Genomic DNA, 27,173 nt, shown 5'->3' with positions numbered 1-27,173 from the left:
TGGCGAATTTATCTCTAACAGGAACAGGTTTTCGATCACCCTCCGTTCCGTCTACATCCACTTGAAGAGCATATGGAGGCTGCTGACGTCAGCTCCTATAGTCCTCATCCCTCAGGGCTAAACCAACCATCGAAGACGAGGAGGGGAGGGGGGAAAGAAACTGGCTAATTCCCCGTAACAAAAGAACCTTCTCAATTAACTTCAATAAACAATGACACAACCTCCCTATACACCCACACACTCACACCCTAAACTACTGTCCCCAAACGACCTTCCCACCCTGCATTCACACCCTTATAGCCTCCCCGTATACATTCTCTTAATGGCGTGGTCGGGCACACAACACAGGGAATGAACAGATAACAACACATTACAATACTTCGTCCCAGCGACTCTAGTCCAGTCCATGGGGTGACCTGGGGGAACTCTCCGGGGATAGGGCTGGTGGTGAAGGGCGAGGCAGAGGGCACAGGACCAGGGGGCAGAAATGGAAGGTCAGGGGCAGAAATGGAGGGTCCAGGGGCAGGAGCAAGGAAGGCAGGATGGGCCCGACTACAGTAGGGGGAGAGGCGGTCCCGGTGCAGGACAAAAGCCCTACCTTTTGGTGGCAGATGGACCCGGTAGACCACATCCCCCAACCGCGCCACCAATTTACTGTCGAGTTTCAGGCAGCATCCTTTGACTCTCTTGGGGCTGTAGACCCAGGTCAGATCCCCGGCCTGAAAGTGCGGTCCTCTGGTGTGTACATCATAGCCCCTTTTCTGCCGGACCCCTGCCACCTCCATCTGCTGCCGAGCAAACTGGTGGGCTGTCTCCAGCCGGTCTTGCAGCTTCCGGGCATACTCTGGTTCGGCGACAGCTGCAGGGAAGTCCGGAGGGCGACCAAAAGTCAGGGCCACCGGGGTCCTCAGCTCCCGCCCCAACATAAGGGGGCGCGGGGGTGCAAGCGGTGGAGTCTTGTACAGCAGTGCGGAAAGCCATGAGTACCAGGGGAAGCTGAAGGTCCCAGTCTCGCTGATCAGCGGCACCCACCAGGGCCAATTGAGCACCCAGGGTGCGGTTAAACCTCTCAACCAAGCCATCACTCTGAGGACGCAGAGGGGTGGTCCAGGTTTTGTGAATCCCGAGCCGGGCACACACCTCAGTGAAGACCCGGGACTCAAAGTTCCTGCCCTGGTCCGAGTGGAGCTCTGATGGGATCCCAAAGCGACTGACAAAGCCCTGCACCAGCGCCTCTGCCACCGTCTTGGCTTCCTGGTCCGGCAATGCATAGGCCTCTGGCCACTTTGTAAAATAGTCCAGTGCCACCAGCACGAACCTGTTACCCCGTGTAGTGAAGGGGAAGGGGCCCAGAATGTCCACAGCAATTCGGTCCATGGGTGCACCGACAAGGCACTGCTGGAGAGGGGCATGGGACTGGTTCTGAGGTCCCTTGCGGGCAGTGCATGCATCGCAACGGTGACAGTGGTCCTCCACATCCCGGCGGCACTGGCCCCAGTAGAAAGCCTGGCGGAGATGCCGGAGGGTCTTAGTGACTCCAAAGTGACCAACGCCCGGAGTGCCGTGCTTCTGTTCCAGCACCTCTTCCCTGTAGGCCCTCGGGACAACAATCTGCCACTGTGCCTCTCCCGTAGCAGGCTCAAGCCAGCGTCTCTTCAACCCGTCTTGGATGGCCAGTCCAGGCCACTGTGACCACAGGCCAGGGAGCAGGGCGGATTGGGCGACCACCTCCTCCCAGGCAGGTCTTCGGCCTTCGGTGACCCACTGTCTGACCGTGCTCACCTCCTGATCCTGCTCTTGACATGCCTGCCAGTCCGGTCCCTCTCCGGAGAACACTGCTCGCCACCGTGGCGTAGACTCTGCGGTAAGCTCTCGCTCCCTGTCTTCCTTCCGAGCACATCTGGCACAGTGGTCTGCTGCACAAGGCCTCCTGGACAGCCCGTCCGCGTTCTGGTGGGCCGTTCCTCCCCAGTGTTGGATGGTGTAGTTGTAGGACTGGAGCTGCTCAATCCAGCGAGCCACCTACCCCTTTGGCTCCCGGATATGACATCAGCCAGCGGAGGGCAGCGTGGTCCGTGCGGACAGTGAAGGGCAGCCCACACAGGTAGTGCTTAAAGTGGCGGATGGCGTCCACCACGGCCAACAGCTCCCGACTGTGACACAGTAATTCCGCTCCGGTTTGCTGAGCGTCTTGCTGAAGTGCACAGGGCTTCTTTGAAAGCGTCGAAGGCCTCTTGGTGGGCAGGGGTCCAGTCGAAGGGAGCACCCTTCCGGGTCAGGCCGTGGAGGGGGGCAGCTATGGTGGCAAAACCAGCAACAAACCGCTGCTAGTACGAGGCAAGGCCGAGGAAGGCCTGCAGCTGGCGCAAATTGGCTGGTGGGGGCCAGTCTCGCACAGCGGCGACCTTGTCTGCTTCAGTGGAGATGCCAGCGGCGCTGACCTGGTGGCCCAGGAAGGACACTTCCCGGCGGAGCAGCCGGCACTTTTCTGGGTGCAGTTTGAGACCCGCCCGCCATAGCCATATCAGCACTTCCCTCAGAGTTGCCAAGGCTTCCTCAAAGTCCTTTCCGTGAACCAGGAGGTCATTAAGGTAGACAATGCACCGGGTTGGTGGTACCCCAGACAGCACTCTCTCCATGAGCCTCTCGAAAGTCGCGGGCGCGTTGCAGAGGCCAAAGGGCATGGCGCGGAACTGCCACAACGCTCGTCCAGTGGAGAAGGCCGTCTTGGGACGCGCTTCAGGGGCCAAGGCCACCTGCCAGTAGCCGCTCTTGAGGTTGAGGGAGGAGAACCAGGAGGAGCCGGCAACTAGATCCAGGGACTCGTCTATCCGAGGCAGCGGGTAGGAATCCTTGAGCGTGACATCATTCAGCCGCCGGTAATCGATGCAGACCTCCACGTCCCATCTTTCTTTGGAACTAAGACCACGGGCGACGCCCAGGGGCTGCCAGATGGTTCAGTGATGCCACCTGTTCTCATCTCCTCCAGGGCTTGGTCAATGGCAGCTTGGCGGGCTGGTGGGATCCAGCGGGGTCATTGCTTGATGGGGCGTGCATCCCCCATATCAATGTGGTGCTGAACGACGTGGGTCCTTCCAGCGCCGGCAGGGGCAGTGGCAAAACTGTTGCGGAATTCCTGTAGCAAGGCCCACAGTCTTTGGCGTTGCCCTTCCTCCAGGCCTTCACAATTCGCAGTCCACACTTGCCGGGCAATGGTGATGGCAGCTTCCTCAGAAGCGGGTAGGCTCTCTGGTGGCCGCACAGGGGACAGGACCTGGGCACGCTGGGCTAGCGCACCGGGGTCCCAAGGCAGTGGTTTTCGGGCCTGGAGTGGAATGACCGGCCCTACACCAAACTGTACAGAGCTGGTCTGGAAGTTGAGCAGCCCGCCGGCAAACTGGAGGAAATCCAGCCCCAGAATGAAAGGTTCCTGGATCTCAGCCACCCACACCACGTGAAAGAAGGTGCGACCGCCCACGTCGATTCGCATCCGGGTACAGCCTTTCATGGCAGCCAGTTCACCACTGGCTGTGGTCAGAGCTGCTTTTGCTGGTTCCAAGCGCACGCCCTCTTGGAGCAGGTCGGGGTGTGCCAGGGTGACGGTGGACCCAGTATCCAGCAGGACATAACAGGGGGCGCCGTCCACTCGTAGCGCCACGTAGCAGTCATTGCGCCCGAGGTGGCCTTGTGTCAGTTGAGCCGTGGGCCGGCAGGGGCAGATGCTGTTGACCTTGGTGGTGGCGTGGTCAGGGGCAGTGGGTAGAGGTTGGCGTTTAGTGCGGTGAGAGGACGATGGAAGGGGCAGTGCAGGGTGCAGTGAAGAGGGCGACGAAGTGGATGAGGAAGAGTGTGGGACGTTATTTGGGGCCGGTGGTGTCCCTTCTACATCGGTCCCATGTCGTTTCCCGGCTGTAGGGAAGGAGAGCTAGGAGGGAGGGTGCCGGAATTGTGCCGGAGGTGTCCCCGCTGTCCACACCGCCAGCAGATGCGGGTCTCAGGCTTCCCGGGTAGGCTCAGATCGTTCCTGGCATCTGGTGATGGCTCCAGCCCCATGGAGCGCATTGGGGTGCTTTGGATGCGGCAGGTGCTGGCACGAGGAGGATGTTTGGCAGTGCTGGGGAGCGGTGACTGTTCCCCCAGGACGACTTCAGCTAGCTTGGCACGGGCGAGGGCAGCATCGAGGGTCTGGGGTGTATCAAGGCAGACCTGGTTGCGTACAGCGCCGGGGGTGAGCCCATGGAGAAAGGCATCAGTGGCAAGCTCTTCCTGTATGGCTGTGGGGAACTCAGGGTAAGCTTGGCAGGCCAGGTAGCGGACATCGGCGGCGAACTGGCCCAGTGGCTCTCCGGGGCGGCGGAAGCGGTCTTTAAGCTGCTGACGCAGGGTGAGGGGGTTTTCAGTCCCGTCAAACCAACAGTCCAGGCCCTGGACAACAGCCTCATAACTGCGTCTTTCCGGTTTACTAACCTCCAGCAAGGTATGGAGAGCCTCGCCTTCTAAGGCCGCAATGAGTCTGTCAGCTTTACGCTTTGTATCCCAGCCATTAATCTCTATCAACAACCCATTTCTATCAACAACCTATTTTAAAGCAATCAACAACCCATTTTAAAGCAAAATAAAGAGACTGAATAGTAATACACGAGTGGGGTTAATTACCAAAAATTGATTTATTGCGAAATAACACAATACATATTGAGAAATAACGCAATATTATCTCGTAATAAAACAATGAATTTTTTTTTTCTTTGTGGCACTAATGTGCTTCTGTACTATTTCTCTTCATCTATCCACACATTTATTTAAAAACATAAAGTTTGTATCATGTGAGGAAAGAGTGTCTATATGTATAATGACAGTCTAACTTTTACAACAGCTATTACTATTTCAATATGTGACAATATATTAGATTTGTTATCCAAAATTCACTATACGTGTACTTACTATAACATCATGGTGTTCTGTATTTCACTTCGGTTTTCATTATTTGTGTGGTTCTTGTTTCTGTTGAGTCTGGAAATTCCGCGGACAGCTTCCTGTTCGAGAACGCACGTGTGTGTGTTGTACTAGTCCTGCACAGACTGTGTCGTTTGCGTGCTGCTGGGCATGTTTAGAGTTTGTTTTGTACATTTTTAGTTAATTTAAGAAAATGTCGAAAAAGCGCAAAAACGAGGGCTTGGAGGAATCCAACCCTGGTAATGTTAAGAAGGCTAAAGTCATGGAAGTTGAGTTCACTGGGACTCAGTTTAAAAGCATGCTGAAAGAGCCTGCGAAAGCACTGAAAGGTAAGGAAAATTGTACCGGTGGAACTAGAGTAAGATCAGCGTCTGCACCACTTTTGTTTTCAGTTTGTTTTATATTTTTGTTTATAAACTTCGCTGAATGTTTAATTCCAAAATGTTTACTTGATACAATGTGGCTAGGGTTACCTTATGGCTCCAGATTAACCGGACGCTGTGAAACAGAACGGGATTTCAAACTTGCCCCTAAATTGAAATAAATTAAGGTGTAAATGAACCATCCTTAGCTACAATTAAGAATGGTGCTTAAATACCCGCATGCGCGTCAAATAATTGTATTATACTAAGAATGAATTGCAGCCAGTCGCTATTTTTTTCTGTTTGTTAAAATTCAATCGCCCATATTATTCTGCAAATACAATCAAAGCATCATCATCTCGTTGCTCTATCGATAGATTAGCTATTCGTTCATTAAGATCTGATCAGAAGCAGCTGATCCGTGTTACTTGTTTGCTGCGCCCAAGCAATTCCACCACAGCAGGATTAATCTCAGCAAAGGTGGAGCTCATTTATACGTGAATTACTTTCAATTTAGGGGGAATTTTGAAATCCCGGTCTGTCTCAAAGTGTCCGGTTAATCTGGAGTCATATGGTAACCCTAAATGTGGCTAAAACTTATTTGGTTACATTAAAACAATTACTGATATTATGTAAATACATTTTCCATCTGACATGCAGCCCACTCTTGCAATTTGACTATCCCACACAATACAGATTGATTTGCTAGGAAAATAATTGTATTCCGTGAGTCTACAGAACTTTCCAAATCTCAGACTCTGTTCACTGAGGGCTCAGGCCCCCTACACACCAGACACGATGCGACAACATTAATATAACTTATACTTTTGATAAATATCTTTTACACCCGAGAAAACTAAGTCAGCAGATCAGAGAACAGCTTCATTTGCACGTGGTTCTCCCGGTTGAAGCAGTATCCAGAATGACTGAGACATCATTAATAGGCTACCTGCAATGGAAAAATACTTGGAGCTTTATGACAAAGATCACCGCAATTATAAAGATACAGAGATGAAAGATATGGGAGTCAATTTCTAAGGAATTGGATATACGTGGTATGTTTTATTGCCATATGTTAAAATACCATCAGAGAAGACACTCATAATTTCCACATCACGTTGCTAAAGGGCAGCAGTGTGGAGTAGTGGTTAGGGCTCTGGACTCTTGACCGGAGGGTCGTGGGTTCAATCTCTGGTGGGGGACGCTGCTGTACCCTTGAGCAAGGTACTTTACCTAGATTGCTCCAGTAAAAACCCAACTGTATAAATGGGTAATTGTATGTAAAATAATGTGATATCTTGTAACAATTGTCAGTCGCCCTGGATAAGGGCGTCTGCTAAGAAATAAATAATAATAATAACAAATATGTACCAGTCTTGATCATAGTTTTGTCAATAGCAGTTGTTGATAGTTTTCGCGTCTGGTGTGTGGAGATCAGATAGCTGCATATCCTATATTTTCACTCGCATAAGAACTACAGTCAAATTGAGGATTCAGTATTTATCGCTCCAGATCAATACATTAGACTTATCACTTTGAATCAGTGCAGTGCTGGATGCCTAGAATGTGCTCTATACCCTGTTTTATAGTGTTATGACAAGTTAAATTTTTTTGTCCTACCCCTGTTTATAAAACTCATCAGACAACAATACTTTGGCATAGGTGAAGCAGTTAGCCTTAACTTTGATTGGGATATTCATCTATATACCTCTTTATTTATTTATTTATTTTTTGCACTGTGCTTTGCAGGGCTGTGTCGAGTCTTCCAAGTAGATTCTTTGTAATTGACAGTGCAGTTTGAAGCTGTTGTCTAATATTTGTACTGTTTCTTATTGTAGGTTTGGACATTTTTATATCCATTTCTAAAACATTACCTAGTTGTGAATTATATGATGTCGTAGAAGGCTATATTAAAATTTCGATGGAATGTGCTGAAATCTTTAAATTGCTGGAGGGAGAAAAGCATCAAGAAAGTGAGGTAAGTACCAGTACTTCTGTTTTTATAGATTACTATATCTGACACATAAATACGTAATACTGTATCTATGACAACATATTGAATGAAGACTGGTTGACCCAGAGGTCCCAAAACCTTTATTCTTTATCTATGTTCGGCACAGTGGCCCATGAAGCAAGTTCAAGGCAAAGGCACATTTTAAGAGAGCAATAAAACAGTGATTATGTTATAAAACCGTGCTCATTAAAAAAAAAAAAAAAAAAATGTAACACTCTTTAGTAAGTATTTTTTCTTTTATTGGCGTTTGTTAAAGATTTCAAGATTATGTGATCTGTAAAAAAAATTTGCAACCACTTAACATTTGCAAACAGTGTCATTTTTTTTTTTTTTTTAAGATGGTGTTGATCTTTCAAACCCTGGAAGCAATCTTGCTGAGGACAGCCAGTGATCTGTCCCATTTTAGCATGGTGGGCATGGCCATTGTGAAAAAAGTTTTAAGCAGCCACATGAAATTGATCTATGCTGCTTTGTATTCAGACAGCCACAGGTAAGTCTTTGGTTGTTAGTGAAGGTCACTGCTTGGTTTACATGAAAAAGTAAAAATAAGTCTCACCTTTTTGGCACGCTATTTTGGTAGTGTAACATTAATTGCATCTTATCTTACTGCTAAGGGAATGAAAAGTCTAAGCTTAAAGCAATCAACTAAGTTTAAAGCAAGGGTAAAGGTGTAAAAAGTCTTTTTATGCTTTGCAAAGGACTTTGTTATTTTATTTTTTAATTTGTTTGCGAAGGGCTGTTTTTTTATTTTTACTTAGTAGTAGCTTCAGTATGTTTATAACCTTGCTTATAAAACAACTACAGTATAAAGACCATCATTTTAGGAGTCGCTTGCAAATGGCAATAATTGGAAACGTTGAATAAATGGTGTCAAAAAAATACTGTGTGAAGAAGTCTTTAAACCCCTCGTGCTTCTATTTTCTATTTGGTAACATAATCTTGCGAGGGCTACTTTCAGCAGGTCTTGGTTGTAAATAATTGCTTGGTACAGCCTTTAGTTATAGTAGAAATTTGCTCAAGATTAGGTCACAAATGGTATTTTCACTGCTGAAGTCTCATGAACATAGGCTAGGCTTTCAAATTTGTTGCAATGCAAAAAAACCCCAAAAATGTATTCAGTTTGGCTGCGATTTACCTACCTTTTTAGCCACTCCAAATCTTGGCCTCGCACTTCCTATAGTGTGATGTGTGTGCTACTCGCATTCTTACGACACGAGAATTGGGAGTTTTGTAAACTGAATGTAAACCAAGCCAATGTTATAGTTGTTTATTCCAGGTCTATGGAATGAAATTGACGGGTCTATGGGAAGCAACACCAGTTTTTATGGTCATAATGAGTGTTCATATTGTCATTACTGTGTTGTCCATTATCATCAGCAGTGTTACATACACCCAGGAAAGTCACATAGAACCAAGTTCCAAAACCCATTGATAAGTGTTGAATCACACATTTGTAAGTGCTACATGTTTACTGTAAAAAAAAAAACAACCCAAAAAACACACACACATCTGTTAGCGACAAGTAATTCTAGTTGGAAGATAGGTGGAAAAATGAAGGGGGGACTTGAGATAAGAGAATAACACACATAACAAGAAACACACAGATGGTACTGCTAGATGTTTTTAAATCCATCAGAAAGCAAACGGAAACATACATTTACAGAATTTACAGTTTAACAGTTTGACGGTTATATAGCAAATATCTATTTAAGTATCATTTTTCAATCTTGCACAGGTATGTTCGACTGTGTCTTAACCTGTTGTCTGCAATGGTGTCACAAGGGCCAGATTCTGCCAGGGAAGTCTTCAGCCACTTCGATTTCAGCAAAAGTCTCTCTGGATTGGCAAAGAAACGTGATAGAAAGGTAAAGTAATACATTCAAGTCATAGTTACTTGCCTCTCTTAACTACTGTAGATACAAGGGTTGGACCATTTCATTGTCCATAGCACTGTCTATCGACCAGTCAGAGTAGAATTGATTGAACTCCCTTTAAATCACTTTCTGTACTTCTCATAGTTCTGAAGCCTTTGTTTTAATTAGTTATAAAAAGTACTGGTGGTTCCACTGTTTACTGTTTCACTGCTCCTGTCTAATTTAAGGGCACTTTCACACATAGTTCATTTGACACTTTGATGCAAATTGAAGTGTGGTTTGGTTCACTTGGAGTAATGTGTGAAACCTCTGAGAACCACGTAATCACACCAGGAAGTGCATCAAACCAAGTGAACCGAGATCACTTGAAATGGTGGTCTTGTTTCGCTTGGAAGTGGACTTGGTACGTTTACCACTTTGCTCCATTTCCACTTTTTGCAATGTGAAACCAAACGTATTCCAGTTCACCTGGAAACGAACCGCTTCAAACAGTGAAGCAAATCGTGGAAGTGACGTACTTCAGCAAGCACCAGGGAAAGTGTCTTCCCTTCTCGCACATACACAATGCAGGGCTTGTCAAAAACACACACCAGACAAGAACACCATAATGTCACATGTACACAGCAGCACATCACAAAAAAAAATACCATGGGGCTGATTTACTAACTGGTGCAACCTGGGGCTATTCAATGAAATTACGCTAATAGTGTTTGAGATTGAATTACTATTGCAGCAAGCGTGTTCTTTAAGCATAATAGCAAAACTGTACAGACATTAATTACTGTTGCAGTTGCGCTGCTCCACCTGAGTTTAGTAAACCAGCTCCTGTTGCATCTGTGACTCGCCACACTGTCGCGCGTACAGCATTTACAACAAGCTATTATTATTATTGTCATCAATAACAGCTAAACTGCAGGTGGTTGAATCTTTTTCATAGTCATGATTGTCTCTGGCATTCCTTCCAAAAGAACAGTGTTTTTCCTATAAATACTTGACGCTCTTTCGGCATGTTACGTTACATACTTCGGCAATGATTTGACGTTGTAATAATAAGGACAACAGCACAATCGTATCATGTAAAGTATTCTCCATGTTTGGGCATGTTGGAAAATGTTTTTCCAGAGAGAACTTCCGCTTTAGTAATCGGCAAGAGAGCTGAGTGCGTTTGGAAAAGGTATAATGTGAAACTAATAGAACTCTTGTCTGGATGAACCAAACAAATTAATTTGATGCACTTTAAAATAAACTCAAGTTCGCTTGAATTTTTCTGGCTTGAAACGAACTGTATTCTTGGGAGTTTTATTTTGTAGTTGTGGGAGAAATTGTAATAGTTCAGCATGTTTTACATTTATTTGACTTTCTTGAAATTCAAGTCAAGTGACATGAATACAAATGTTTACTGTACAAGTTTCATTGCTTTTTGTCAAGTGGGCAATATGCAGCGAAACCAACAGTTAAAAGTGCCTGTCACCTTGAGCTAACTGAGCTATATGGTTTGCAGTGCTGTTATTTAGAAACAAACTAAGCACTACATATACTGTAGTATACTACTGTATATCTGCATATTATTAATTCCATTTAAATGTTTTTTTTTTTATTTTGTATTTTGTGCTGTGGACAGTGAGTTTTAGTTGTGGACAACCAGTGATCTGCCTTGCACTTGTTCGTGGGACAATCAGAAAAAATCTGTTAAAATCTAGCACTGTTGTCTCACATCACCCCTTACCATATTTCATTGAATTACGATAAGATAGCTTGTAAAAAATTAATTTGAGCAAAACCCCTTTCTGCTCATGGAGTCAATATTTTTATTTTGCTATTTTTATGTTTTGCAGGTAAATACTGACAGTAAAAACTGTACATGTTAGTTGTTTCTATTACTAGTCAGACTGGCATGGCACCCATCTATCAAGTATGCCTTCATTATGTGCACATCCTTCCATCCTGCATTGATGTTAGAGTGATTCTTCCTTTGTTAAAAATTGAAATATTTGTGGTGTTTTGTTTTGTTTTTTTATACAGGGAAGGCCTGATGTCCGCATGGCTTACACCCAGTTTGCTCTTTCTTTTATCATTACTGGGGATACTAACACAGTAGGAAAGGTGCTGGAGCTCAAAGGTACTTCTATTTGTTTTATCAGGCTGATAATATAAAGTATATAGGGCATTTATAAGAGGCTTGGGGAGGCTAAGCCTCCCCAAAATAAATTGCCTAAACCCTCACAAGAAATTGTTCTGACCAGCACAAAAAAATATTTGTGAGAGAAGATCGATTTTATTTATTTATTTATTTATTTTTCCTGCAAGTGCGCAAAGCAGGTCTAACAAACATATTTCTTGTTTTCCTACTGTGCAACCGCCAGACCGCTAGGGCAGCTGGGATATAAAAAGCAACACTATAGACTGAGATGCAGGATTTACTTGCATTTAAATGTCATTGGAGGACACAATGGTTTAACGTCAATTCTACCCGCCGATCTGAGCCCCCCATACCGCTGCAGGAGGCAGCCGACGAAAACTCTGAATCCTTTTCGCTCATTCCCTTGCCTGGAACAATCCGAATCTGATTTTACAGAACTTGTGGACAAAATATTTTCTTAGCATACTGTCTGTTTTCACACACCACCTTTTTGTAAGAATTTGATAACTGACGCTACAGTCAGAACATACTTCCTTAGACTGTTCGAACAAATGCCACATTTCAGAACACTGTGGTGCTAGATTATGAATGTTTTTTTTTAGATTTTGCCAGTCCTTCACTCCATTTTCAGTGAAAGCGAGGTCTTTTTAACTTCTGAAAAAGTGTCTCCATGGAAAGCAGAAAACCCCATCTGTCTTCTTTACTGTACTCTAAATATGAAAAAGTATTTTAATATTCTGATGAAAATTAATGGTTTTGCTTTCCAAAGACAGTTTTCGGATACACAGGTAAACAAGTCTATGACGGCCCTGTTGCAGTATCACCAAGGTCCAAAATACAGTATTTAGTTGCATTTCAATGTCATTCGTGGAGGCAGTGCTTGGAAGGTTTAACGTCTGTTCTTCCCACCGATCTGGGCCCCATATAGATAGTCGAAAGTTTACCTTGAGTCAGTTATTATTATTTTTTTTTGCAAATATACCTTATGAAATGCGCTGAATGCCTCTTGATTATAAGTATGATAGTAAGTATGTGTTTAGAAGGTTAATAGACAGTATTAGAGAAAGTAGACAAAATAGACAAACTAGTGTTATTCAATCTGTAGTATTTTGCATTTAATCTTAACAAAAAAGAATGCAAGTCTTAATTATATATATATATATATATATATATATATATATATATATATATATATATATATATATATATATAATGTGTGTGTATCTTACTGTACATTGTTGGGTTCAATAAATGCAGGGGGAAAAGTGTGGAATAGCCTCTACACGCACGCACCGCCTATGTGCATAGACATCAATGTTTGGTCTCAAATGTGAACAATTTAACTCTTTCTTTTAGATTTCATTCCGGACATTTTAAGTACAGGATTAAAGGAAGATCGGATTTCTACCGTCAACCTCCTTTTATCCACGCTGCAAACGAAGGTAAGATGTTTAATATGTTGCTGTACTTAGATTTCAGAATGAATGTCTCTGATTGACTGAAGTTATTAACTGACAGGACTGGTGTGTTACAATACTGACATTGTTTAGTTTTAAAAGTTTTTGTTTTATAGAGCAGCAAACAGACAACTAGCTTCGCTGCTAGGTGTGTCTGTACCTACATATACTTACTTTAACATATACTCAGACCAGAGCTCAGGGTTTTGGCTTAAACACACAAGCAAGCTAATTGTAAAACAGAACCAGCAAACAATTGTGAAATAGCCAGCTAGTTTGTAAGTATTCCCTGTAGCTTTAATTACTCCTGTACCTAAAGGAGAACCCTGGAAGTTCTGTCTTTCGTGCTCGCTGCTTTTGCTGTACTTTGTTCATAGATGAATCGGCTGTTCAGTCCTCAAGCTGCTGTGCTGATCACAGCAGTGTATGCTGGGAAAACATTTCTTAGCAATGCCAGGAGATGCCTTTGGATAATGTTGTTTTCTTATTTATTCCTCCCAATGTATGTACATTTCATGGTCCTCATAATTCATCTATTTTTTCCAGGTGGTTCAAAATAAAGCTATTAATAAAACTCAGAAGGTTCGTTTCTTCAACCCTGTTGTTTTAAGCCACATTGCCTCGCTGTACAGGTGGAATGGGATTGTTGATACCTGCTCAGATGACACAAAGGTGGGTGCCTCATTCTGCTTCTCCACTAAACTGCTTTCCTTCAGCCATAATAATCTTACTGCCTACTTTTTCAAGTGTTTTGGTTGTAATTGGAATGGACAAGATGCAGCAAATGCAGCTCATCTACCTTGCATGTATTTCATGTCTCAATTATTCATTAAGTTATTTGGTGGTTAAGCTGTTTACATTATACTTTTCTGTAGAAGAGCCCTCCACCAATGCCAAGAAGATGAGAGCATTTATTTATTGTTTATTTTTTAAAGTTTCTTTGACTAGTTATAAGACCATGCACTGGTATGTTTTAAGAGTTAAAAGTTTGAAGTTAAAATTAGACAAATGAATGAGGTCATTGTTTTTAAATTTAAAGTATATATCTATGAAAACAGATTAAATATGATATACAACTTTAATTAATTATTTGAAATTAATAGAAAATTGTACCATTATATAGGTTAACACAGTGACGTATTTTTGGCATTCTCATAATAGTAAAACCGATGATATACTGTAATATGCAGTTAGAGTTGGTTGCAAACTTGGTCTCTACTGCATTTGAAGTAAATTAGTGACATGGAATTGGGTCAAAACAGCCAAATAATTGGCCCTTCCTCTGTAGAACTTAATCAGATTTTAAACATTTCTAATTCTAATTTGTACTTACCTATTCCCATCATTTGTGAGAGTATGCATCAGAATAAGTAATTCTGCAGCCTGTTGAAAAATGTTTTGATTCTTGACAGGATATTGAGCTCTCCAAAGAAGCAGGGAAGGTTCTAGTTGGCGAGTTGGCTCACAATTTCCTACTGGATCTCTGCTGTTCACTCAAATACGGCATTAATTTTTACGACTCTAGCCTTGGTACAGCTAAAAGGTAAGAAAGATGTAAAGATGAACCCATTCTACTTTAGATAGTAGTGTCTTTTCTAACTTAGTAGTATCTTAGTAGTATCTTATGGCTGTTTTAAATATCAGGTAGAATTTAAAATCGATTGTACAGTAAAACCTCTAATATCTCAAATAATTGGGACTAGGTAGGGATCGGGTAATCTAATTACAACTGTGAAATTGTTTCTGAATTTCTCAGTCAAGAAATCTCCTATTCCTTTACTTATTTTACACACTGTTCTACACTGTACAGTAAACCCCAGAGGTTAAGGATTGAATCGCACCATTTCTGTGACAACAAGGCAGAAGAAAACTGTACATAAAATGGCAGGTTGCCAAGGAGGTAGTTCAGATAACCAAATATCTGATAGTCAAAGTTTTATTGTAGGAATTTTCAAAATATTGAACAATGGGTTTACTGTACTGTACATCAAACTGCCTACATCCTAAAAAAATCTAAATTAAATTCTATAAATCCAGAGCAACATTATAAGTAAACTTTCAGCATAAACCAATATATTAACAATTTTCATAAAGTGCCTTTTTAAATTATGTATGTATATATATATATATATATATATATATATATATATATATATATATATATATATATATAATATATACATACAGTACTGTGCAAAAGTTTTAGGCAGGTGTGAAGAAATGCTGTAAAGTAAGAATGCTTTCAAAAATACACATGTTAATAGATTATATTTATCAGTTAACTAAATGCAAAGTGAGTGAACAGAAGAAAAATCTAAATCAAATCCATATTTGGTGTGACCACCCTTTGCCTTCAAAACAGCATCAATTCTTCTAGGTACACTTGCACAAAGTCAGGGATTTTGTAGGCATATAGTCAGGTGTATGATTAAACAATTATACCAAACAGGTGCTAATGATCATCAATTCAATATGTAGGTTGAAACACAATCATTAACTGAAACAGAAACAGCTGTGTAGGAGGAATAAAACTGTGTGAGGAACAGCCAAACTCAGCTAACAAGGTGAGGTTGCTGAAGACAGTTTACTATCAAAAGTCATACACCATGGCAAGACTGAGCACAGCAACAAGACACAAGGTAGTTATACTGCATCAGCAAGGTCTCTCCCAGGCAGAAATTTCAAGGCAGGCAGGGGTTTCCAGATGTGCTGTCCAAGCTCTTTTGAAGAAGCACAAAGAAACGGGCAACGTTGAGGACCGTAGACGCAGTGGTCAGCCAAGGAAACTTACTGCAGCAGATGAGACACATCATGCTTACTTCCCTTAGCAATCGGAAGATGTCCAGCAGTCCAATCAGCTCAGAATTGGCCGAAAACAGTAGGACCCTGGTACACCCATCTACTGTCTGGAGAAGTCTGGTCAGAAGTGGCCTTCATGGAAGACTTGCGGCCAAAAAGCCATACCTCCGACGTGGAAACAAGGCCAAGCGGCTCAACTATGCACGAAAACACAGGAACTGGGGTGCAGAAAAATGGCAGCAGGTGCTCTGGACTGATGAGTCAAAATTTGAAATATTTGGCTGTAGCAGAAGGCAGTTTGTTCGCCGAAGGGCTGGAGAGCAGTACACGAATGAGTGTCTGCAGGCAACAATGAAGCATGGTGGAGGTTCCTTGCAAGTTTGGGGCTGCATTAATGGTCTCCTCAATGCTGAGAAGTACAGGCAGATACTTATCCATCATGCAATACCATAAGGGAGGCATCTGATTGGCCCAAATTTATTCTGCAGCATGACAACGACCCCAAACATACAGCGAAAGTCATTAAGAACCATCTTCAGCGTAAAGAACAAGAAGTCCTGGAAGTGATGGTATGGCCCCCACAGAGCCCTGATTTCAACATCATCGAGTCTGTCTGGGATTACATGAAGAGAGAGAAGCAACTGAGGCTGCCTAAATCCACAGAAGAACTGTGGTTAGTTCTCCAAGATGTTTGGGCCAACCTACCTGCCGAGTTCCTTCAAAAACTGTGTGCAATTGTACCTAGAAGAATTGATGCTGTTTTGAAGGCAAAGGGTGGTCACACCAAATATTGTTTTGATGTAGATTTTTCTTCTGTTCACTCACTTTGCATTTTGTTAATTGATAAATATAAACTATTAACATGTCTATTTTTGAAAGCATTCTTACTTTACAGCATTTTTTCACACCTGCTAAAACTTTTGCACAGTACTGTATATATATATATATGTATATATATATGTGTGTATATATATATATATATGTGTGTATAATATATGTGTGTGTATATATATATGTAAATGTATCTATTTATTTTCAGAGCTGGGAACATTGTTCTATTGAGGTTTATTGTTGGTTTAAAGACGGCGACTGAGGAGGAGATTGTGGGTGATCTGGTAGTCAATATTCTGAAAGTGTGTCCAGATTTGCTCCAGAGATACTTCAAGGAAACGCAGTACTCCTTTGTACCACGTCAGAAGTCTGCTTGGCTTAACAATATCAAGCTCTTGAGGAAGGTATTGACAGAATCCTTTGTTGTATACAGTGTACTAAGTAAATTAATTTTAATAAGTTGTGCCAGTACTGCACAACCAAAACGTACAGCTATGGACAAAAGTTTTGCATCACCCTAAAGAATGAATTAATTTTGCTTCATAAAGTTGAATCTAACCTGCTGAATAATGTTACGTTAACATATTGAATTAACATACTGCTTTGTAGTTTTCCATATACTTAACAAAAAACTGACAAATTGAAAAATGTGACATTTTGAATTATAACGTGAAATATTGTACTACTATTATGGCTTCCGATAGACTTTAGTGATATCATTTTGTAGTTTATTTGATTACATGATGTTAAAAAATGTATCTAAAGTATGTATATATGTATGTATATGTGTGTGTGTGTGTTACATACCGCAATGGAAATTTATAATTTCTAGAAATTTCTCAAAAACAAAGAATTTTAGGAAAAATCTTTTGTAGCAAAAGTTTTGCTTTTGTGGATGAGGAAAAACTTAAAAGAAATAGATGTCTAAAATTATTTATTTCAGCAATGTTTTTGCAAAAAATCCAAAAATGCTAATTGAAGAGCACTCATACCCTTTGGTGCTATGACAGTATTCTCTACAAGGTGCTAGAAATTTCAGTATGATAATGCAGAACCTAATTCTAGAAAAGTCTAGAAAATTCTGGATTGTAGGTGAACATTCATAGAGAGTATAGAAGGGTTAGGCAGAGGGTGATTGCTGTCATTACCAGTAAGTCAAGTAAAGAGTTATCTGAAGACCTTAGGCAGAAAATTATTTATTATCATAAAGCTGGAGAAGGATACAAGAATATTGTCAATCATTTGAATATCCCAATTTCAACTATTGGTTCTATTATCAAGAAGTACAAGACTCATGGTACTGTCACAACGCTCCCTCGGTCTGGAAGAAAGAAGGTTCTTTCACCAAGAACAAGTAGAATTGTGAGGAAGGTTAATAACAATCCGATATTGACTGCCAAAGATATTCAAAGTGAACTGGCTGCAAGTGGAACTGGGGGTTCCATTTCAACCATAGGTCGAGTATTGCATGGTGAAGGTCTCAATGGTCGCAGGTCAAGGAAGAAGCCACTCTTAGGAAAAGGTCACAAGGACAATCTCTTGAAATTTGCAAAACTGCATTTGAATGATGGATATGAGTTCTGGTCAAAAGTTTTGTGGAGTGATGAAAGAAAAATCGAGCTATTTGGTCACACTGATAGAGTTTTTCCTCTAATGGCACAGGAAATTTAGTGAGTTGAAGAAGGCTGTCGACAAGAGAAGTCCTCGGAATTTGAATTAACTGGAACAATTTTGCGTTGACGAATGGTCAAAATTCACTATGGCTACAACAAAGGGTACATTTTGACCTTCAAAGGTTCGGAACACATTACCGAAGGAACATTAGAACCTGCGATGGTACTCATTTGCGTAATGTATTGGTGACGTCACCATAGCTACTTGTTTATATTTGATTGAAAATCCTATTTTACAGGTAATCCATATAAATAAAACATTCATATGTAGTTTAAAAATACGATATAGGACAGTAATTTATAATTTTAATAAAAATATAAATACATGTTGTTTATTTACACGGAATTGAGCCTGCTTGCGATATATACAGTTAGCTTGCATTGCACCAGCACCAACTGCTGCGGACAAAGCTTTATTTAACAGTCATTGTTCCAAGCAGCTTATCAGTACTTTTTATTACTACTAAAAATATGAATAATAATAATATACGCTTGTCAAGTGACGCCAGAGGTTATACCTCCATGATACGAGTCGCTTGCACAGTTTTTAACAAAAAAAACAAACAGCATTTAACAAAAAAATCCCAAACAGCAGAGGGGTTTTGAGATATTTCTTTCAATACAGCTTAAGCCTTACACTACAATGCTTTGCTGTAGAGACGGCGAATGAAGATATTAAAGGTTTGTCTCTGGATAAGCATGACCTGGAGCAGGGAGGGGTGGACGGTGCTCAGTTTTCAAAATTAAAATTATTAGTGTTAGTGTATATTTTTATGTTTCAAACATATTCTACCATAGCACTTCTCTTACACTGTCTTGTACACTAGGTATTCAGTACATATTTTACTGAAGCAATACAGTCACTAGAGGTATGAGCCCACTGCTTTGAATACTATACCCTGCTCCATGCACGGCAGCGGTGCCATGTAGAGTTGCTACGTATACGATTTGGTAGTGGATTTTTATAACAACTTTTGTTTAATATGCATAGGAGGCTGTGTGGTCTAGTGGTTAAAGAAACGGGCTTGTAACCAAGAGGTCCCCAGTTCAAATCCCACCTCAGCCACTAACTCATTGTGTGACCCTGAGCAAGTCACTTAACCTCCTTGTGCTCCGTCTTTTGGGTGAGACGTAGTTGTAAGTGACTCTGCAGCTGATGCATAGTTCACACACCCTAGTCTCTGTAAGTCGCCTTGGATCAAGGTGTCTGCTAAATAAACAAATAATAATAATTATATAAATCAAAAGATCAAATTTTGCATGTGAGTGACATTTAATGTGTGATTTATAGTATTCACACATTGTCAAACTGTTTCTGTTAACAGGGAAAAAAATAATAATAATACAGTGCGTGAACCGGTCTGACGAACCTTTTCAAATCCCTGGTTAGCGAACAAACCTTCGAACCTTCAGATACAGCCCTAAAAATCACTATAGAATCATGCCAAAAGCTCATTGACAAATATCCTAATTGTTTAAAAGAGGTTATTATTGCTAAAGGTGCCTCAACTAGCTATTAATTTTTATATATATACACACAATTTTAAATGGTCTCAATCCTAAAATTCTAGGCAAAGCATAACTTTTCACCATAGCTGAACCTTGTATAATTTTAAAGTTTATGTATTGATAATTGTTTATATTATCTTAAATGTATTATTTAATAATGGTTTAGTACTGCCTCCTGTTCATTTATGAGAATGTTTCCAGTGTTGGTTTTACAAAGTTATGCCTGCTCTTGCAGTGTTGAAAATTGCTCCTTTGTTTAGCATTGGTAGATTTCTATCAAGGAAGCAGGTGTATCAGTGTCACAATTTGTTGACCACTTTTTTACAACAGATGAACACTTTTGATTAAAGTGTCTTGTTGTGTCAGCACGGAGGAGCAATTTGTTGCCTGGTTGTACCCCAGAACACTTGCTTACTGGTAAGACATTCAATGTCAACCCCATTTTGAGGGTAAATTAGAGAACAAATGTGATCAGGCTTGGATTAGGATTAAACAGACAATAAACAACCCCTTCCCTGTTTGTCGACATTGTGTCACAAACGGCATCCCAATTGACACTGACGAAAAACATGCAGGCTGTCTGTCAGAGATGCAAAGGATCAGAGGGGCATATATACCACAAGCTACAAACCCAAAATGGTGGTCTCTCTAGGGTAGTTGATAAAATTGGCAGTGTGCAAGTGTAGATTATTATTACTCCTGCTGGTGTTGTACTTGCTCTTTTAATAAATTCAGGTCCAGTGGTGTAAAAACCAAATATATACAGTGTCCAACATTTTGACATTGATTTATAGATTTATGAAGCCCAGCCTGAAATTTCCAAAGCCTTCAACACCAGAGAGTTTATTCCTCTTCCTCGTCTGCTGTCTATGGTGATGGTAACGACCGTCCCTTCAGTTTGTAACAAGGCAACGTTCACCCAGGGACTCAATGTAAGTAAACATTAAATAATTCTAATAACTGTGCATGCAGACGGTTAACCCGTCATACTGTTTCATGTATTATAAAGTACTACAGAAGTGGTGAGGCTATGAAATATTCAGATATATATTTGAGTGTTAAACAGAATATAATATATATGAGCTATTTATATTTTATTGCAGGAAATATGAAAATAGACACCCACCAAAAAATATAGACTAATCTTAGTATTTCCTGGCATGGTATAACATACCACAAATATTCTTTAATTGTTTTACTTAGTGTATTTTGAAATGCATATTCTGAAACCATAACTTTAAATATAAATATGATTTTTTTTTTTTTTCTGCAGCTGGATAACAAAGTAGTGAAGCATACAACACTATCTCTGGTTGCATTCATACTGAAGAGAGTGCTGAAGAATATTGAATACTGCCTAGATAAGAAAGTGTGGCAGAGCTCGGATATCTACTCTGCCAGTGTGATGGAGGATTTTGCCCAGCAGTATAGAGAAGCTGTTAGCAAGGTATGTGGCAATTAAAATCCCTGTAATAACATAAGTAAGATAGTAACGATGAACTCCCTTATAAACAACTTGTTTTAAAATACAAAAACATATCTTTTTATTACTGTTAATGTATCAGTGTCCAACTATTTTGTTTGTGAGTTAACCTGGTCTAAATATTGTGCAAAATGTGTTGACCATTTTATTGTTATTTATTGCAAGTTTATTGCAACACGGCTTAATGTTATTTGTTTTATTCACATTCCTGTTCCAAGGATTTGATTATTGATTTCACGTGTGTTGTGTTGTTTTGCAATCAGTCTAAAGGCCATTGCACACCAGATCAGTTTCTTTATCAAATTAACATACAGAGAATATTAATTCAACAACTTTTCATGAATGGGTAAAGTGGTGGTGCTGGCGCTGTTCGTGCACTTCAGGACTATGCAAGGACGTTGGTTGTCAGTGGATCTTGTGTCAATGTTAATTTAAAAGGGCAAGTGATCACAGAAGACAGGTGAAATAAACACAAGTAAAAAGATATGCAGCCCCACATTTGTATTTAACAGTTGCTTTAATCATATATCTCTTCATGAACTTTTTTTAACACGCAGCTTAATTTTGCAATTCACAGTTAGCTAAATATTATGGTATTGTTACAGTAGGAAAACAAACATTACCCATTTTTAGAAACACACAAACAAAACCACCTCACAGCCATTTACACATATTTTACAGTAATCTCACCATATCGATAACCCCCCGTTGTTTTGATTTGTGAAAACAAAACCTGTATGAGAAGGATTAGAGAACAGCTGAGACTTTAGGAGAGCGGCAACGTGTTGGGCTGGGCTGCTGTCAATCGTAGTTCAGGTCCCAGCGTCCTTTTAAAAAATTCAAAATAAACATGAATTTCATTTAGATGGGTGTGGTGTCCTGCTGCGTACTTGCAGAGAATGAGACGGACACCATGCTAGGTTGAACTGTATACAAGTTTATGGGAGTACGGTATAAGAATGACCCCTATGGGTGGAGCAGGGGTTCTATACATCCGTACAGCTACATGCAACATATGGAGCTGGTCTCCGGAGCGGACATGTGAACACTACAATGGGGGCCAGTGGAGACTGATGTACTGATTAGTTGTAATACAAATAAATTATTGACAAAATACAGCTACTACTAATAGCTACTACAACACTTCATATTTGCTGCTCATGTATAGTTTACTTTGAGTTGTTGTGATCACAGGTTTTTGAAGATCCTGGTCAATGTGAATTAAAGATTGCTAAATGACAAGATTGGTTTCTTCTCATCCAAAGTAAACTGTATTAATAATAAAAGTTGTTATAATACTGGAAAACACTAGTGGAGGCTTTGAGTAAATTGTTGATGCTCATAACATCGAATGTGTCTTAAGACTTTTCAGCAGTGTATATAGTAAATATGGACTGGAGAGGAGGGCTATAGTGGAAAAATTTGACCTGAGGGAAGACTATTGTTACCGACAGGGCTATAATGCCGGAAGCCGCAGGCTGAGGGCATTGCAGCCTGGAGTTAATAATAGTCTTCCCGGGTGCCATTTCATTTTCCACTATGGCTGAGTCTGCAGTACATATTTAATATATGAATCACTAAAGAAAATAAGTGAGGCAAGGTTGAATAGTAAATACCACTTTTATATATTTTGTTTAAAAACAGCTGATACAGCATGTGTAACTAAATATTTACTATAATATTTTATTTAATATAGCTGATACAGCATCAATAAATAAATAACATAAATAACAGAAAATGTTTTTGAAGTTCATACCGCATAGTTTTTCTCTGTCTCCGTCTGGATTGCTGACTGCTGCATAATCTAGTTTATTATGCACAGTCAACAATTATCTTGCTGTTAATTATATTAATATTTGTACTGTGATTCTTGAAATGTATTTGTTTACGACTGTAAGTCGTCCTGGGTAAGGGCGTCTGCTAAGACATAAATAATAATAATATCCCACCCGTCATTGTTTTCGTCGTTTTGAATGAAAGTCAGAAAACAGTGACAGTGATGTTTTAATCACCATTTTAGTGTTTGGGTCATCTTTTTGTAGTATGTTTTGTACTTCATTTTCTCACAGAATCGCTGTTGAGCAGTTTTTCACATTTCGCCATTTTCTCTTGTTGTGAGGAGTAACGATGAAAGCCCTTCCTTTGAAAAGGGGTGGGATTGACAGTGATATGAATCAAACATGACAGATGGAGACTATTGCCCCATGGGTGTAAGGATGCCAGGGCAGTAATTCAATCTGTTTTTGTTCTTATGATGTTTTAACCAATCACAGGCCAGAATTTCCAACCACTGATATATATATATATATATATATATACAGACGTGCTCAAATGTGTTGGTACCCTTACAGCTCATTGAAATAATGCTTCATTCCTCCTGAAAAGTGATGAAATTAAAAGCTATTTTATCATGTATACTTGCATGCCTTTGGTATGTTACAGAATAAAGCAAAGAAGCTATGAAAAGAGATGAATTATTGCTTATTCTACAAAGATATTCTAAAATGGCCTGGACACATTTGTTGGTACCCCTTAGAAAAGATAATAAATAATCGGATTATAGTGATATTTCAAACTAATTAGTTTCTTTAAATTAGTATCACACGTGTCTCCAATCTTGTAATCAGTCATTCAGCCTATTTAAATGGAGAAAAGTAGTCACTGTGCTGTTTGGTATCATTGTGTGCACCACACTGAACATGGACCAGAGAAAGCAAAGGAGAGAGTTGTCTGAGGAGATCAGAAAGAAAATAATAGACAAGCATGGTAAAGGTAAAGGCTACAAGACCATCTCCAAGCAGCTTGATGTTCCTGTGACAACAGTTGCAAATATTATTAAGAAGTTTAAGGTCCATGGAACTGTAGCCAACCTCCCTGGGCGCGGCCGCAAGAGGAAAATCGACCCCAGAGTGAACAGAAGGATAGCGCGAATGGTAGAAAAAGAACCAAGGATAACTGCCAAAGAGATACAAGCTGAACTCCAAGGTGAAGGTATGTCAGTTTCTGATCGCACCATCCGTCGCTTTTTGAGCGAAAGTGGGCTCCATGGAAGAAGACCCAGGAGGACTCCACTTTTGAAAGAAAAACATAAAAAAGCCAGACTGAAATTTGCTAAAATGCATATTGACAAGCCACAATCCTTCTGGGAGAATGTCCTTTGGACAGATGAGTCAAAACTGGAGCTTTTTGGCAAGTCACATCAGCTCTATGTTCACAGACGAAAAAATGAAGCTTTCAAAGAAAAGAACACCATACCTACAGTGAAACATGCTTTGCTGCGCCTGGCACAGGGTGCCTTGAATCTGTGCAGGGCACAATGAAATCTCAAGACTATCAAGGCATTCTGGAGCGAAACGTACTGCCCAGTGTCAGAAAACTCTGTCTCAGTCGCAGGTCATGGGTCCTCCAATAGGATAATGACCCAAAACACACAGCTAAAAGCACCCAAGAATGGATAAGAACAAAACATTTGACTATTCTGAAGTGGCCTTCTATGAGCCCTGATCTGAATCCTATCGAACATCTATGGAAAGAGCCGAAACTTGCAGTCTGGAGAAGGCACCCATCAAACCTGAGATAGCTGGAGCAGTTTGCTCAGGAAGAGTGGGCCAAACTACCTGTTAACAGATGCAGAAGTCTCATTGAGAGCTACAGAAAACGTTTGATTGCAGTGATTGCCTCTAAAGGTTGTGCAACAAAATATTAGGTTAGCGGTCCCATCATTTTTGTCCATGCCATTTTCATTTGTTTTCTTATTTACAATATTATGTTGAATAAAAAATCAAAAGCAAAGTCTGATTTCTATTAAATATGGAATAAACAATGGTGGATGCCAATTACTTTTGTCAGTTTCAAGTTATTCCAGAGAAAATTGTGCATTCTTCATTTTTTGTGGAGGGGTACCAACAAATTTGAGCACGTCTGTGTGTGTATATATATATATTATATATATATATATATATATATATATATATATATATATATATATATATATATAAAGTAAGGGCGTCTGCTATATATATATATCCCTCCTAAAGTCCAAGTTCCACTGCCTCAAAGTGGCAGGAGGGTGACAACGGGTTCCCAAGAAGTAGTACAATGGGGTCTCCTGACTCTGGCAGGTTCAACCATGCTGTGAAAGCTTGAGTAACATATTCAACCAAAGTGGAAGGGGCACTCACCAACCCGCTTGGCCAGCGTGGTGAGTTATGGCTTACTGCATTTTAATCCTGTACTTCAGAATACTGTAATCTGCCAAGTGTTTAACCTGTAGTACTTTGTATTTAATCACATCCTGATGTAACTATCACTATTTAATCATATCCTGATGTAACTATCACTATTACCTGCTGTATTATTGAATTGTGGTTTGTCAAACTTGTACTTTACTTAAACAAAAGTTATTGTATTTCTTGCTCTTATTGTATTACTTGTATTGTAACGCTTGAAATGTTTTTGCTTACGATTGTAAGTCGCCCTGGATAAGGGCGCCTGCTAAGAAATAAATAATAATAATAATAATAATAATAACCCCACCATTATTATTATATTATTATTTATTTCTTAGCAGACGCTCTTATCCAGGGTGACTTACAATTGTTACAAGATATCACATTATTTTTACATACAATTACATTATTTTTACATACAATTACCCATTTATACAGTTGGATTTTTACTGGAGCAATCTAGGTAAAGTACCTTGCTCAAGGGTACAGCAGCAGCGTCCCCCATCTGGGATTGAACCCACGACCCTCCGGTCAAGAGTCCAGAGCCCTAACCACTACTTCACACTGCTGCCCCACCATGATGAAAGAACAGACAAATACATGGCCCTCATTGCCCGGAGGCCGGACTGCCGCCGACCAAGGCAGTGGCTGGTTAGGCATGAAGGCAGAGAGTGCTATGAATCACCGGATTACAATTTTAGGCTGCCACAGAACACTGACCCTGGCCACATACAACTGCAGATCTGTTTCAGGTGAAGCAAGACTTCAAGAGTTGGAAGAAGAACTTTGAATAATCAAGTGGGACATGTAGGACTAAGCGAAGTACGGCAAAAAGACTACTAGAACTCAATAGTTGATCTCTTCTCTTTTACCGAGGCTCTAAAGATGGACGAACAGGAGGCGTTGGATTCATTGTCCACAAGAGAATCAAGAATAATGTAGTAGAGACTGACAGAGCGTCAGAGAGGTCTGCAAGACTGATAATGAAAGTTTCAAGGAAGTATAACTTCAGGTCATCCAAGTATATGCACCAAAGATATTTGGATGAAGAAGTTGAAGATTTTTATGAATAAGTACAAAAACTACATGAAAATGGGAAGAGCCACTATAAGTTCATCATGGGTGACTTCAATGCCAAAATAGGAGCCCAGCAAGATGACAAGAATTCAGTCTGCAAATTTGGACATGGCGACAGGAATGAGAGGGGTGATAGACTAGTCGAATTTGCAGAGAACAAGAACTTATTCATCCTGAACACCTTCTTCCAGAAAAAAAAAATCAGGAAATGGACATGGAGAGTACCCAACGGAGTGAAGAATGAAATTGACTACATAATCACCAACAAGAAGCACACCGTACAAGATACTAAACAATTTTCAAACACAGAAAGTGACCACAGACTTGTAAGATGCAAAATACACCTAAACACAGCACTGGAGAGAGCGAAACTCGTGATGACGAAATCCAACACAATCAACGTAGAAATGCTCCAGAAGCAAAGCCTGGTGTTTCAACTGGAACTGAAGAATAGATTCAGCGCTCTTCAAGATCTGCAAAAAGATGAAGCAATCGAGGTAAACAAAATCTATGAGGAAGTGACACAAGTAATTGCAGAAACAGCAAAAAACATCACTGGAACATCACAGTGTACAAAATGTGACCAGAAGATCACGCAAGAGACAAAATACCTCATGAAGAAAATAAGTGAAATGAAACGAACAGCAGCTCTGAAGTCAAAGATTTAATACATTGAGCTCTGCAAGACAGTAAGAAAGCGCATTACTGAGGATATACGATCGTTCAACTGTAGGTTGGTAGAGAAAACTATTGAAAACAACCGAAGCATGAA

At 40.7% G+C, this 27,173-nt stretch overlaps 1 protein-coding gene across 1 annotated transcript in view; it reads left to right on the top strand.

The window, feature by feature from the left end:
• The first annotated feature begins 4,974 nt into the window (after positions 1 to 4,974).
• The window catches only part of LOC117405861 (nucleolar pre-ribosomal-associated protein 1-like), a 61,467-nt gene continuing 39,268 nt past the window's right edge, over positions 4,975 to 27,173 (top strand). Inside the window, exons 1-11 of the mRNA XM_034009292.3 lie at positions 4,975 to 5,282; positions 7,154 to 7,293; positions 7,668 to 7,819; positions 9,065 to 9,194; positions 11,226 to 11,322; positions 12,700 to 12,785; positions 13,347 to 13,472; positions 14,213 to 14,343; positions 16,639 to 16,834; positions 20,407 to 20,544; positions 20,886 to 21,059. Of these exons, the coding sequence (XP_033865183.3) occupies positions 5,147 to 5,282; positions 7,154 to 7,293; positions 7,668 to 7,819; positions 9,065 to 9,194; positions 11,226 to 11,322; positions 12,700 to 12,785; positions 13,347 to 13,472; positions 14,213 to 14,343; positions 16,639 to 16,834; positions 20,407 to 20,544; positions 20,886 to 21,059 (1,506 nt within the window). The 5' untranslated portion in view covers positions 4,975 to 5,146. The remainder of the gene's footprint in view (positions 5,283 to 7,153; positions 7,294 to 7,667; positions 7,820 to 9,064; positions 9,195 to 11,225; positions 11,323 to 12,699; positions 12,786 to 13,346; positions 13,473 to 14,212; positions 14,344 to 16,638; positions 16,835 to 20,406; positions 20,545 to 20,885; positions 21,060 to 27,173) is intronic.

The sequence above is a fragment of the Acipenser ruthenus genome, chromosome 9 (genome assembly GCF_902713425.1).
Source record: "Acipenser ruthenus chromosome 9, fAciRut3.2 maternal haplotype, whole genome shotgun sequence".
Classification (NCBI taxonomy): Eukaryota; Metazoa; Chordata; class Actinopteri; order Acipenseriformes; family Acipenseridae; genus Acipenser; species Acipenser ruthenus.
Note: the sequence above shows the minus strand (reverse complement) of the source record. Positions and strands in the feature narration are given on the sequence as shown.